The sequence below is a fragment of the Ixodes scapularis genome, unplaced genomic scaffold (assembly GCF_016920785.2).
Source record: "Ixodes scapularis isolate PalLabHiFi unplaced genomic scaffold, ASM1692078v2 PGA_scaffold12__126_contigs__length_90152505, whole genome shotgun sequence".
Taxonomy (NCBI): domain Eukaryota; kingdom Metazoa; phylum Arthropoda; class Arachnida; order Ixodida; family Ixodidae; genus Ixodes; species Ixodes scapularis.
This window is the reverse complement of record NW_024609838.1, coordinates 88,110,568-88,125,168: the sequence shown is the minus strand read 5'-3', so window position 1 is coordinate 88,125,168 and position 14,601 is coordinate 88,110,568. Positions and strand designations below refer to the sequence as shown.

General features: G+C 43.9%; 2 protein-coding genes across 7 annotated transcripts in view; both read right to left on the bottom strand.

The window, feature by feature from the left end:
• Positions 1 to 1,871, bottom strand: part of LOC8025616 (epidermal growth factor receptor substrate 15-like 1) — an 82,568-nt gene extending 80,697 nt beyond the window's left edge. For 2 of the 4 annotated variants that reach the window (XM_040215343.3, XM_040502755.2), the window contains exon 1: positions 1,664 to 1,861. In XM_040215343.3, the coding sequence (XP_040071277.1) occupies positions 1,664 to 1,690 (27 nt within the window). In that variant the 5' untranslated portion in view covers positions 1,691 to 1,861. Of the gene's footprint in view, positions 1 to 1,663 lie in introns of all 4 variants that reach the window. The other 2 variants (XM_040215342.3, XM_040215341.3) reach the window with 2 other exon arrangements.
• A 4,390-nt stretch (positions 1,872 to 6,261) lies between these two features.
• LOC8039222 (fukutin) overlaps positions 6,262 to 14,601 on the bottom strand; it is a 31,551-nt gene continuing 23,211 nt past the window's right edge. For all 3 annotated transcript variants that reach the window (XM_029972974.4, XM_029972975.4, XM_029972976.3), the window contains 2 exons: positions 14,271 to 14,395; positions 6,262 to 10,755 (listed from right to left, as the gene is read on the bottom strand). In XM_029972974.4, the coding sequence (XP_029828834.2) occupies positions 10,527 to 10,755; positions 14,271 to 14,395 (354 nt within the window). In that variant the 3' untranslated portion in view covers positions 6,262 to 10,526. The remainder of the gene's footprint in view (positions 10,756 to 14,270; positions 14,396 to 14,601) is intronic.

Below are 14,601 nucleotides of genomic sequence, written 5' to 3'. Positions count from 1 at the left end.
CTGTTTGCTGCATTATCAATATGGAAATTCAAAATATTTTTTTTCCCCGAAGCAACTTTCAAAAAGGTCCACACCCCTGCTTTTTCTCAGAAGCACATGGACAAGCCATACATCTGATCACATGCGAGCGCAAAGACCCAAAAACAAAATAAAAAAGTGACACAATTTACAAAAACCCAAGTCAGCTGTAACCGTTTCGATTTCAATAACAGACATAAAAAAGTGACTAAGGCTACGGATATTTAGGGGAACTTTCTGATTAAGGGACTCCACAATTTGGGGGGATTGACAGTACCGACCAACTGTGCCAGAACAATAAGATGCCATAACGTTCAATTTCTGGTTTTTGAAGTTTGTTTTGAATGCATTGCAACAAGTGTGAGGGAACATTCTCACATGTTGATTTGTGGAGACAGATTGTGCATATCACATACCCTCACTGTCTGTGGGCAATGTGGTATCTGGCCATGTGTAGTACAGTCATAGGAGAGCAACTTTTATCATTATACTGTGGATGTAAAACACAAAAAAAAAAGTCGGGGAAATTTCAGTCACAACAACTATTGCTTGCTATGTGCACAAGGCTTGTGCGATTAGATTTTGTAGCAATAGAGACAATTATCGTTCCCCGTCGATCAAATTGTCACATGTTAAAACAGGATCAACGTGACTATGTCTCACAAACTTCATGCATGTACTTTTCTCCCGATTTTTTTTTCTCCTTTGTTATAGAAACAAATTTAGTGGAAAGTAATGTACTATATACATATGTATACCTAGGTGTCAATACCCAAGGTTGAGTGAACTAACAAGTATTGTTGCTTAGTTTCAGTGCCAGACTTTATTGTGTGCAACTTACTCCTGCGAAAGCACAAACCAAGCAACTTATAATACACTTCCGAAATAATGTCAAAGCAATGCCACTAATTTTCAACCCCTTTGCATTGCTCCCCAGCGTAACCTGCAAAAACGACAAGCGTGAGCCTCAAGAGATTAGTCAACTTGTTTTCGGCCACTATAGGTTACGCCGGGACTCGGTACGTCTAGAATCGCACTACCACAGAAGGTAAGTTGCCGCTGATAGACTCTTCGTCGCCAGATCGATTCGGGATCACGGCCGGCACCTCTACACCCTGCACAACATAATCGCGATAACGAAACAGCAGCGCAAGGAACGAGTCCTCTGCCCCCATTTGAGCAATCGGTCACGGGCCATTGCCACGCGCGGAAGCTCCTCTACCTGTCGCAGGATCACTGACGTAACCGCCACCGCGTAAATAAAGCGAGGAAAAAAAAAAAAAAAAATGACGCAAGTTTCACAAACGAAAGCCGCGTTTCCGCAGAAACTGACCGCGCTCAAAATCGACAACTCGGCACCTCCTCCGCACGAACAGCGTTCGCTGGTCACGCCAAACGGCGTCGCGTACGGGCAAAACTCACGACCAAAATGCTTCGGACTTCGCGGCGACCGACAGTTCCGAGTATTCCTGTCGGTTAGTAGAGGCAAATTAGAGATTTATAGACAGGATTTAGCCCTAACTGCGCGAAGCTTGGCAGAGTCGTCAACTCGATCGAGTTCCGCCTCCTTTGGCCAGTAGTGGTGAACGAAGTGTGCAGTTTTGAAGCGTTTCAAGAAGAGCAAGATTTAAAAGTGTGGACCCACCTGGAGGAGTGTCGGGAGCGAAGCCATGCTTATTGCGGCAAAAAAGGTCGCAACCGAGTCGCCGAAGTGGCGGCGGCGAGATGCGAGATCACCACACGCACCACAACGCAACGCAGTCAACGCAGCGCTTGCTCGTGTCCGAGGAAATCGGCAAGCTGAAGCAGGCTGAAATGCGACCAGCGCGACCGATGCGGTGTAGCGCAGCGCTTGAAACAGGAACTGCGTGTGAACACTGCCAGATGGCGCTACACATTTTATGGGAGATATGGGAGTATTTACATCCATTCAATAAATAAAAATAATAAAAAAAAGATTATAATTGGTGACAAAACCTTCCAGATCGTTGCTCTTTTTTGCTATTTTTTTTATTTAATGGCAGTGTGTGCAAACTACAGGGGGCGATTTCCTAGCTATCATTATCATCGTTTGTGACGAAGCGGTTAGGAGACGAGCAGACGACGCAGATTCGTTGCTACATGCGTTTGGACAATGATCTGGGCAGTGCGGGAGAACCTGTTTCATACACTGGGTCTCTTTGGTGGAATCTGTTTGTGGTATGACATCTGAAGACATAGTCTTGCTAAACACTTTGATGCTGAAGTGTCGAAGCTGCAGAATGAAGGATAATGAAAATATAACATCTAGCGCTTTACGCAGCTACCGCCGTGAAGAGGGTGCAGTTTTTATTATTATTCGAACAAAACGACAGAGGAAGGAACGGCTTATCAGGTTGAAAATGGGCACTTCGGTAGAACAACTGCGTACTCTGCTGGTTCCACTGTGTTCTGTGAGCATTTCTTCTACGTTTATTTTTTTTCTGCCTTTCCCAACGTGGTAAACAAATGTTTCCCAGAAACAACTGACAGTGTCTGGACCCCGGATCGTCTACCGTAAAATATCGAACAAGTGCCCACTCAAAATTTGAAGGTATAATCACAAAAAAAAAAAAAATAGGGGATGGGCGCATGTGAGGTCATCAATTTTACATATATATGTACTGTGCATATTTTTTTTAGATGTTTCAAATATTGGAGGTGGGCACCTAGTGCGGAATGGGCAAATGCACGGTATTACGGGCAACTAAACACCTGCTTATTCGCCCGGTCGACGCAAAACGTTAAAGAACACCTTTGCGAGCGACACCTGCAAGATCTACAGCATGTACACTAACTGTAAGATCTAAAGCATGAACACGTCGAACCCACTTCAGTAGTTTGCAAAAATCGGTGTCTATCGCCAGGAGCAGATTGAAAGAAGGGGAGGGGGACAAGGGGTGTGACCGCCCCCCCCCCCCCCCCTCCCCTAAGCTTCCTAAGATAAACTCTTTTTTTACTGAAACAATAATATACTTCAGCCAAAAGTTCAGTTTTTGGCAACATATCAGATATTGGGTGAGCAAATTAGATTTGAGCAACGTTTCGGCCGTTACATATCTCAGCACAGTATACCCCCTTTAGCTGAATGTCTACCGTCCCATGCCCCACGCCCCCCCCCCCCCCCCCCCCCCCCCAAGCCAAGCCTGACCCATAAATCCCCCGCTGTGTATCGCACTGCGATTTACTATACAGGTCCAGCTAGTTGGTGGAAGCTTGGAGTACCTGAAAATATTAATAAATGAACTTACCTCGTTAAAAAGAAAAAACAAAAAACAAAAAAAAAAAAATCTGTCTTGGGCAACCTGTGAGTGTGACAGCATTTGCAGATGGTGTCGTGACCATGCGCGCCTACTTGCTGCATGTTCCGTCGACACATATATGTCAGAAGTGTTGAGGGCGTGCCAGTGCCGAGCTTAGCCAATGATCCTTGGAAACTTGTCACTATGCCGGTGTGCGTCTTTCTAATTTACAATTCTAAAAGTGCATTTAAAAAAAATCTAAGTAAGAAAACCCGGACTGATATCCCTCATGGCTTCCCCTTTTTGGTGCGGAGACGATCGGTCGAGGTGTTGCATACGCTCGCCTCATGTTGTGCCACCTTACGGCAACGTACACAACTAGGTGAGCCCAGTCGTGCCATCATTTGCGAATGCCGCCGCTCACAGCCCCAAACAAGGTTTTCTTTTTTGCACAAGGCAAGTTCATCAGTCGACATTTTCACTTCAAGCTTTCACCAATTAGTCGCACCTCTGTAGTAAATCGCAGCACAACACGTTAGAAACCGATTTTTGTGAACAGTCTAAAACTGGTTTCAAGCGTAGTATAGTACATGCTGTAGTAAAGGCTCGTTCCCACACTTGCAACCGACTATGACCGAGACAGACAAGACCTTTTGAAACCTCTTAAAATTTCTTAGGACGAGAGAACTCACTGGCATGCTGGCGCCATCTATGCGGTGACCCTGAAACAGCATTTCACAAGAGCGAAGGGTTTGCGGGATTTCCGAGGTCAAATGTGGGTATTACCTTTCCAAGCCAAGAAAGAAAGAATAACGTGCGAGAGAAATAAAAAATATGCCGGACCGCCAAGTTTGCACTGGTACCCAATAGATGGCGCCAGTGTGTCCTTTCGTCGTAAGAGATAGTAAGAGGTTCCAAGGCACTCGGTTAGGTCACAAGTGTGTGAAAGGGCCTTAAGTTGGCAACACTTCAGAGTCCCAGAAAGAAGCCGTACAGCTATGCTACTCCCGGCATGGATCAGGAATGTTCCCGTGTTTGTTTTTGAGAAGTCAAAGAATTGCGCTAAATGTGGGGTCGGCATCGCAGCGAGAGCTTTTAAATTTATATTCAATCCACAACAAAAACGAGAAGAAAAAAATTGACCAATCGCATTAATCCAATCGCATAGCGAAGATGGCAGTACATTCTACATTCTGGTGACTGCTAAGCAGAAGCTTTTATGGCGGAGCTGTTAGGGGCTGGTTTCCCCAGTTTCGCGTCCGTCACCAAATAAATGTCGACACAAAACTCTGGACAGCTACCGCCATCTATGAGCGACGGCGGCAACCTTTCCACTCTGGCTTTCACCAGAGTGGAAAGGCTTCATTTCTCTAGGCGTCATCCTGCAAGTTGTCCTTGAGGTCGTCCTAGACGTTGTACTTGAGGTCGTCCTAGAAGTTGTCCTTGAGGTCGTCCTAGACGTTGTCCTTGAGGTCGTCCTGAAAGTCGTCGTTTAGGTCGTCCTTGACGTTGTCCTCTAGGCGTCGTGCTTGAGGTCGTCCTAGAAGTCGTCCTTGAGGTCGTCCCAGACATTGTCCTTGAGGTCGTCCTAAAAGTCATCGTTCAGGTCGTTCTAGACGTCCTCTAGGCGTCGTCCTTGAGGTCGTCCCACCTTCGTACAGCTTCGCTGGTCTTCCTTCTTCACCAGATTGGAAAGCCTGAAATCTCTTTTACAGGAACCTCCACGGATCAAAAAAAAACAATCGTAGACAGCCTAGGCATGCCAAGCAAGCTGTCATTTCAAGTTCGAGGCTCGTTTTTGACCATTTTAAAGATTCTCTTTATCAAAAGCCGTTTGAAGACGTAATTGAATAGAAAAGGCAAATAAAAACACAATAGAGATTTTTAAAAATATGTAAACAGCTATCGATTGGCATAGACACAAACTAACATAACCCCTCCATGGGACTAGTTAGCGTGTCATCTGCTCAAAACCCTGCCTGCACGTCGCAGAAAAGCGCATGCTAGGTGGCACCACCGAAACAACTCCTCGCCAATAAAACAAGGTCCTGCATGCGCAGAAAAAAATAAAATCGAGATCAAAATCAATGTTTAACATAATATATCACCATTTCTACAATACACAAAAGGCACGCCTTCTTCGCAATGATCCATACTCGGACCGGTATCATTTCAACACCCACTGGCCTAATGTGCTTCAGTGGGAAAGCCCTTGCCAGCTTCCGCATCTTATTTAAGGGGGGAGGCTGGCCTTCAACTTTTTGTTTTTTATTTTTCATTTATAGTGTTGAAAAAAATTTGTATTGGGATGTATTTCTCATTGGTGATTTTAAATATGCAATTAGTTTTCAGATAGCTTTACTAGATCCTCAGTTATCAATAAATTTGCCATTTTAATTAGGTCCTCTTTACGGGTCGTTAGTGTAAAAGTTTTCAGAAAATATCACAAATATTTATAGAATCGCATTTGCCAAGTCATTTTTTGTGCGGTGATGCTATTTTTGTTGCTTTATATCTCATACAATAATTTTAATAAATTAGTCTAAAAAAGATATAGCCTCCCGTTTTATGCAACTTGATTTTAAATGTTTTTTACCAATGTAATATCATTAAATTAGTCTTAAGGTAGCATCACCGCACAAAACATGTCTTGGTGAATGCAATTCTATAAAAAGTTCCAATATATTTTGTACATTTTTATGGTAACGGCCCGTAAGAAGGACCTAATTAAAATTACAAATTTATTAATAACTCAGGATTTAATAAAGCTATCCAAAAACAAATTGCATAATTGAAATCACCAATGAGAAATACATCAGTATACTAAATTTCAGCACGGTAAATAACAAAAATGAAAAACAAGAAGTTAAAGACCAGCCTCCCCCCCGACACTGCCAAAAAAAAAAAAATCATAGCCAAAACTGAGAATTTGAAGTTGCTCATGAGGCACTGCTTTCAGGTGCCACGTTGCTCAAGCGATCGGTGATTTCAGCAACTCTTTATTTCGAAATTCGCAGTTTAGAGCGAGCCACTTGCTCGAGAGCAAGCGTCCAGCATCAGTCGATGCATGTCCAACACGTGCGCGAGCAGCTGATGCATGCATAAAACTGTCCACCAAAGTTAGTTCGCCAATTGGAACATCCTGTGGAAAATAGGAATTTGCAGTTTCTCAATTTCGTTGTTCACGGCAGTCTTATCACATTTTTTTAGATGGATCAACTTTAATGCGAGGAGCTGGAAAACAAATATGAACATAACAAATTCCATGACAGTTGTGCAGAAGGTTTTCGTCATAACAGCAGCTTTGATATCAATGTCACATACCAGTGAGCTGGCAAACATTTCTATGAATGTGACAAATGAACTTTGTTTAGCGATTAAAAGTAATCAATTCACACTGACGCAAACACCAATTTATTGAAGCGCACCTTTTCTGCTATTGAACACTGACCCTAAAAAACTTGTACCTTAACTTGATGAAGACATCACAAATTTGAAGTATGATAACTAGACACACACAAAAAAAGGCTTCCCTCATTCAGGACAGCTAACTTATATTTTTGATATAATTTCATAAATACTCACAAGGTGCTGCAGTACACCAATTCATGTTGTTGAGCCCACGTAAACAATCAATCAGTAAATAAATCAAAAGTGTTTTAAGAGTTCTGCCAGGTATAAAGTGAAGATAAAAAGCCGTTATCAGGAACATTTGAGTTTCATAATATAAAGTTGCAAATAAATATTTTGATGGCAAATGTATCACAAAACTCAGGATGAATCAGTCTCATATATTCAGTAAAATGGGTATATGCAGCAACAGACGGAGTAGCGACATAGCCAGGGGGGAGCTTATGGGGCTTCAACCCCTCCCAAAATCCAGCCAACTTTATAATATACACATTCATTTAAAACATTCCTGGCTACGCCACTGACACCGAAGAGTTCGGTGCTGCCTACCCCATTAAAACAGTGTTCTTCATATATGGATGGGCAGTCTTTCAAAGACTGCCAACCTCACGTGGGTGGTCTAGCAACTGCGTACAAAAAATAAATGGCCCACATAAAAAGTCATTGATGATGAAAAAAGTTTGAGCTTTGTGCAAACCAGGTGATGCAGAAAAAGCCACAGATGGCACTTTGTATTATCACAAAGTCAATTAGATTTGGCAGGGTGCGATATTGATTTATCTTTTCACTAAACCGTTGTGCAATGCAGAAAAAAAAAAGATGGCGTAATTTTTATTCTATAATGCGCACCCCCCAAAGCGGCCTTTTTCATGAAAATGTTTGTATATCAGTCGCACCTTCGTATGAGTCGCACCTCTTTGTACATGCAAGTTTCGGTTAGGGTTGACCGGGACTTTTATTCCTTTAGAGGAAATGGACACTCCGACAAGCACAAAGATATGCCAAAGTTTCAAAGTTTTTTTTGTTTTTTTTGGCAGCCTCGTTGGTTCCTATGGCGTAAAAAAAAAAAGCTACGAGACTGGAGTTGGAAGAACGAGTCTGTGCGGTTCATTTGTTGCTGTTGTCCCTTTCCAGACTGCTGACATCTCGTGTACACTCTTGTCGGTGACATGATTTACACCACACTTGCAATCTTCTCAGAATCTGGTTTAACTTTCTTACTTTTAACCAGAAACTTGAATATGCAGCACTGCTCCACAGCTAGACACATTGCTCATTGCCATGATAGCTAGTACTGCTGCGTATGCATCAAATACGTCATTCCAGGTATGGGATATTCAAGAGGAATACATTAACATCCTCCGCAAGTTTCGTCATGATAGACTACATAGTTCAATGATTTCTCAGGAACAAAAGTCCCGGTCAACCTTGAGCGAATCTTGTACTACCGACAGTAAAACATATCTTGTATCAGTTATGGAGCACTGAGAAGGATGGTGCCACCACTTCAAACCAGAAAAGTGCACTGCCGCTCATCCTTTGTCTCAGACAATTGGGTACATTATACACACACAACTGAACTGAAATGAAAGCAGAAGTTGGCATGTGCAACATTACTGTAAACATTAGGCAAAATGCTTGGCCCGTGGGGTGTGATGTTTGGATAACCGCAAGGGTCGAACAAGTCTGAGATCACTCGCGTAACGAAGCGAGCAGCAATTTAAAGTGGAGGCCGATTTCATCCCCTCCAATCAACCACTGCACTCGAATCAGAAATGTAACTTGTATGATAAAACCAAGGAAAAAACAAGCAACACCGATGGAACACAGATGGCTGGCACGACTTAAACACACTAATTCATATAGAATTTCTCGCAAACACTGACAATCATTATGCTAAGATGCAAAACATGTATCATGAGCATATATTCAGGGCTGCACCAGATTTTCCTAGGAGCTGCGCACAGCATGCACCTTGCGCACCAACCCACCACTACCAAACAATAAAACATCAATGAGTTTCAGCATGGCCTCCCGGTTACCTTCCAAGGTGGCAAGGTGGTACTACATCACGAGGTAGTAAATCTGAAGGGCCACATCAATCAATAAAGATAATTTCAGCAGCTACGCAAGACTGATGCAATTAGTAGCAGAAAAGGTTGTGACCCTCATATTCACCCTCTCAGAACAAAAGAACATCTCGTTGTTGTGAGATACATACTGTAAAATTCCGCATAAATGCTCTCTCCCGAGGTATCATCCATCCCGTTTTCTTGGCTGAATATGCATATAACATCAAAATTCTGAAACATCGCCCCCCCCCCCCCCCCCCCCCCCAAAAAAAAAAAAAAAAAAAAAAATTGAACAAGAAATTAAGACACTTGTGTTGAAACAATGCAAGGTTGGTCTGCCTTTGAGGTGTGGCGAGACTGGTTTACGCTGTAGATGAGAAATTTAGCCAGTGCAATACGCCTGCTAGCCTGGGGTCTTTAATGTGCACCACGCAGTAGTGATACACGACCGCACACCGGTAAAGTGCTCACCAAAATTAAAGTGGGCAGTGGTAGAGATTGAGCCCAGGATCCCTGGGTTCTGCAGCATAAGCTTTTGCGCCACATGCTCCCAGCCATGGTGCACCAAGACATTCGGCCACTGATCCCCCGATATGAACGCGCAATATTGGTTCCCTCGGCACCCGAGTTTCTGGCAGATTCTCGCTTGTTTATCGCACCGTGAAGTGCAATTTTGCTCTGTCTACCATCTGCGGCATCCATTCCCGTGACACCAAAATTTGTAGCGAGTTCCGGCGTCTTTATCGTGATGTGGAATGCGAATTTGTCATGTCTGTAATCTACGGTATAGGTGCCCGCGTTTCAGGTGATTTGTTGCGTGCGGGTGCTACGGTGTTTATCACTAATTTTTTATAAGGTTTTGCCATTTCATCTTCCAAGGTCGCCCACCTTATATTTATCGCAACTTATCTCTAAATTTCGGACGAGCGTTTTTACAGGATTTTACGGCATCCTTTGCGCACCTCAAAGGCCTAATTTACATCACCACCTGTAGCTGGCACCCCTTTCCTTGACAAAATAAAATGCTTCATAGGTGGTGTAAGCTTCCACCCAATTCGAGGGGTTTAGCCACATTTGTCCATTTACCCTTTGGTTTGTGGCTGCAGTTCTGCCGTGCAGAGTACTCCAGTGACTAGTTGTCCGTGAGCGAGTTTCTGGATATCATTTCTCTCGACGAAATTAACACATTGTAGGTGGTGCAAGTTTCGAGCCAATTCAAGAAGTTTAGCTGCATCTGTTTATCTGTCCGTGGCTGCAGTTCTGCCTTAACATAGAGGTAGCACTACCTTTCTAAACAAAAATAAAACACTTCATAGGTGGTACGAGTTTCCACTCAATCCCAGGGGTTTCGACCACATTCAATCAATCTCCTGTCTGCCGAGCGGAACATATACATGCAATGTGAGGCGCTTATTCTTGCACCGAAACGCCGCTAAGCACTTCCATCGTCCGGCACATTTCAGGAATTGTAATATAAGTTGATGGCCTATTTGGTTAAAGGTCACAAGTACAGTTAGCCCAAAAGACAAAGGATAAGTAGGAGATAGGACAAGTTAAAAGTTTCGAGCACTTGTCCCATGCAGTCTTCCACTTGTCTTTCGCACTAACTGTTTTTGCGACGTGTCAGGAATCCGGCAAGTGGGTTTTAATGTGCAACGCTCGGCGCTTATTCCCGCACCGAAATGCCACAGAAGGAAATGTTTCCGTTGTCCGGTGGCGACAACTGTCGCAGGTATCCGTGACACCGAAATTCCGGCGGCGTGTTTCAGGAGTCTGGCAGCGGGAAGAGCTGGATGACCTGGGGCCACTCCTCGACCGGCCAGGCCCCGTTCTCCTCGACGTTGGGCGGACTGGCCTTCCAGTCCCACTTCTTGAGCGGCGTGAACCAGGAAGCCCCGTAGTTGGCCTCTACGTAGCGCTCCGTCTCGCAGGGGACGCGCAGCTTCAGGTCCAGGAACTCGGTCCAGCACAGCTGGAACTTGGGGAAAACGTACCTGTCCGCACGGAACAGTATGCGGCTTCAGTGGATCATACATGTACATAAGCAGCAACACATTCTTTTCCCTGGCTTTTCTTTTTATCTCTCTCCTCTTTCTCTTTTTTTCGTAACTGTTAGAAGTTTTTATATCGATAGCTTTTTCTGTTTCTGACTCTGCATTGAAATTAAATGTTTTTTTTTTTTGCTTTTTGATTGGTTGCAGTATATATATCTTTGTTTTTTTATAATGCACAATTGCTCCTTTGCTTTGTGTAACTTTGTTTTCATTTATTTACAATGTCATTTCTTTGATTGTTGTTAAATGCTGGGCTAACTTTGGATCGCTAACCTACCGTTTATCACCCCAGTTCCTTTTTAAAAATTTGAAGACCCCCGTTTGAATAAATATCTTACAAATTAACAACTTGCGAAAAAATAAACACACATTTTGATTTCACTGGACTTTTAAACGTGCACCGCTTACAAGGTCAGGTCCAAGTGCTTTTGTGCCCGAGTTTTGGACGTAGCCTCAATTTAAAGGTGGGGGGGAGAGGTAAAGATGGGAGCCAAACGCGGCAAATCGTAAGCACTCGCATCGATGCTCCCGAGAGAAAGAACAAGAGAGGAACAGAAGAGTGAAGAAAGAAAGCAGCCAATGGATTAGGTCCATTCATTTTTCTGTGACAAGATGAAGTTGTTTGAACGCTTGTCAACTTTTTTTTTTTTTTTATACAGTGCCCGGTGACAGTCTTTTCCTGAAAGGTGAGCTAGAGAAGAATTAGGCACAGACCTTGCAGGTGACGTTTTGCTGATGATTTGCTTATATTAAGGCATCGGCAGCGATAAGGCCCCGTAGGGACCACCCACTGGGACCACCGAGGTCCATGTCTGTGCCTTGATGTTCCTAAGCAGCCGGAATGCATGGGACCCTTTCCTCTAGAATTTTTATTAGCTCTGAGCATGGAACAGTGCAGAGCTTTATAATCGGCAACTGCTCTCGGAGTGGGGACTTTGCTCAGTGTGCATCTTCAAAGGACTGGGAACTTGGCAGACAAAGACAGATCGCAAAAGAGAATGAAAATAACCACCCAATGATTGCTATCGTTTAACCATCTCCAACATAAAGGAAGGCAATCCCTAAGAGGGCTGACAACCAGTACACAAGCAAGTGTGTTACAATGTCATGCAATGACCCACCCTCCCCCTCACCCCTTCCCTACCTAGAAAAAGAAAGACGTCCATCAGCTTCAATGCTGATGGACATCTTTTGTGCCAATATAGACTAAAATACCAATCTTTTTCGGTTAAAACCCAATTCTGAAAAATTGATTCAGCAAATGTTAATCACTTTAAACTAGAAGCCCACAACCCTAATTACGAGACTTAGATAATAAAGATCACTGTTGATTTTTTTTGCAGAACAAGTTATTTTTGACACGCTGGCACCATTCAAAGTATAACTTTTGAAACTTTCCAACATTTTAATGGAATTTCATTTTTGGCCATCAAATTTCAGTCTAGGAAAACTATAATTTAATAATAAAATGATGCGGGTTGAGTAAGTTTTCGTAGCCCCTATAGTACCTTTTTCCACATTTTATTTTTTAATATTTTTTTTAACGCTTTCTTTTTGTCATTAACTAAACTTTGGCTCAACTACTAAAAGAGCTGGCATTAACATTACCCATCTCTCCGTGATAGCTTTCCTCCGTGAGTGCACTGCCTATCTTATGTATGCTTACCTAACTCCTGGAAGAACAACTTAATGAGCCTAAAGCATTGTGAACAGCCTCAAAGGGATACTACAACGAAATTTCGGCAAGCATCACATCGAACATACCAATATCTTGTTAAAGAAGTCACAAAAAGGGATTTTAAAACAAATTAAACGATGAGCAAAGAGCTCATCGTTTAATTCTAGGAACCATGACAGCTAGGGACGGTGAGTGTCTCACCTCCGGCCACGACGAGAGAAGAGGGGCAGGAGGAGCTCCCCTCTTCCCGAGAATCCCTTTTTTAGTGTCCCAGAAGTCGCTATTGTCCCCCTACAAGATTATAGAAGATTAACCCGTCACTCAAAACTCGTACAAAAGCAGCCGCTTCAGTGGCTGGAAAGACTAGGCCATCCTCTCGACGTCAGCCTTGCGTAGCTTTCCTCGTCCTGAGACGACCTACGTCACGATTGCGTTGGATGTCACGTGGTCTCCGCTGGGCCTTCTCCGAGCGCTTGCCAGAGTGGGGCGTTTATAACGAAAAATACAGCCACCAGGCTCAAAATACAAACGTGCGATTGGCATTTACGAATACTGTGGATCATATTCAACCTATTTTTGAACACGACGGGAATATTTCGAATTTCGTTAAAGTATTCCTTTAAGCAACAGTCGCACTTTATACAAAGGACGGGCTGTTCAGTGCAGACCCAACAACAGAATTACCTGCGGACCTGCCTCAGGCACATAAGGAAGCACGTCTGCTTCCACAGTGGCTTGGTTGGATTTACATGCACCGGTGCAGGAAAGTGTAGGGCAGTGTGCAATCGCCAACCGATTTTTCCGACTCGTAGGGGACCCCGCAATATCAAATTTCTCACCCCCTCGCTTCGTACTTGCTCGATGTCAATATTAAATTCTCGTGCAACTTTGGCTGTATGTTGGTTACTTTTCACATGTTTGTTGATGCGGTTGATCACGGTGCCGTGTTCTGTTGGCACCTTCGTTGGTGCACGCAAAAAATATAAAGTTGGTGCCATTTCGGACTGTTTGGAGACAATGTTTAGCCCGCCCAGCTTACTTCAACTCAAACACTCACTCAAACAGCACAAGAACGGCAGACGGCTGATCTTGTGGTCGCACTCCAAAAACGCAACATAAGAACTTACAGCAACCATGTTGGCTATAGCGGAACCGGAAAGCCCAACTGTAACCTCCATTCAGCTTCTTTACTGCATGATTTAAGACAACCCTAAGACAGGGGAAACACGACCAAGTCTCAAATTTGAGACTTCGTCGTGTTTGTACTTGTTTCCCCTATCTCACGTTTGTCTTAAACCATGAACAGATACCAGCTTTCCTGCACCTTATCACTCATTTCTTTACTGAGTAATATGTGGTATCGAGGCTACAAGTCAAAACCACAACAACCAAAATGGCGGTGATTAAGCTCGCGGCATTATCGCAATGGCCGTTTCATGGTTGTAAATGGAGGAAATCATGCAAATTGTGTCCGAAATATTGAGCAACAAGCTTTGTGGTGCCCGAAATTTCGATCACTGTCACACATTAACTCCATGGAGTAAGCGACGGTTCAGCAAAAGCGTCCAATTACTTGGACATGTGCGAAATAGCGGTATCCAAAAAATAACTCAGCGACTGTTCTTCCGGTTGTGTCTCAATACCCGTACCGAAAGTACACTACCCTACACTTTTCTGCACCGGTGCACATAAATCCAACCAAGCTAGCGTCCGCAGACAGCTTTTGTAAGATGAGTGTGACCATGGCCTCGCAAAACGGAGACACGCGCGAGCTTACTTGAACTTCTTGCCCGTCCTGGCCTGCGTGCCACCGTTCCACACGTAGGCGTCTTCCTCGTAGAAGAAGAAAACGTCCAACTTGACGTCGCGGTCCCGAAACGACAGCTCGTAGCTGTCCTCCACCTAAGCGACGTCAAAGAAAATTTGAGATTTTTGTAGTGTACCGTACTTGATCTCGCCGTAACCTGGCAAACGGCGAAGGCTGTGGTCAGAGTGAGCCAGTCGGCAACTACGCCTCGCTACAGTCGTCGACAGGTTAAGAGTTTGGGAGAAGCTCTTCCCATCTCTCTGACCAGAGCGAACGCTGGAGAGGTGGTTTCCAGCCTTCG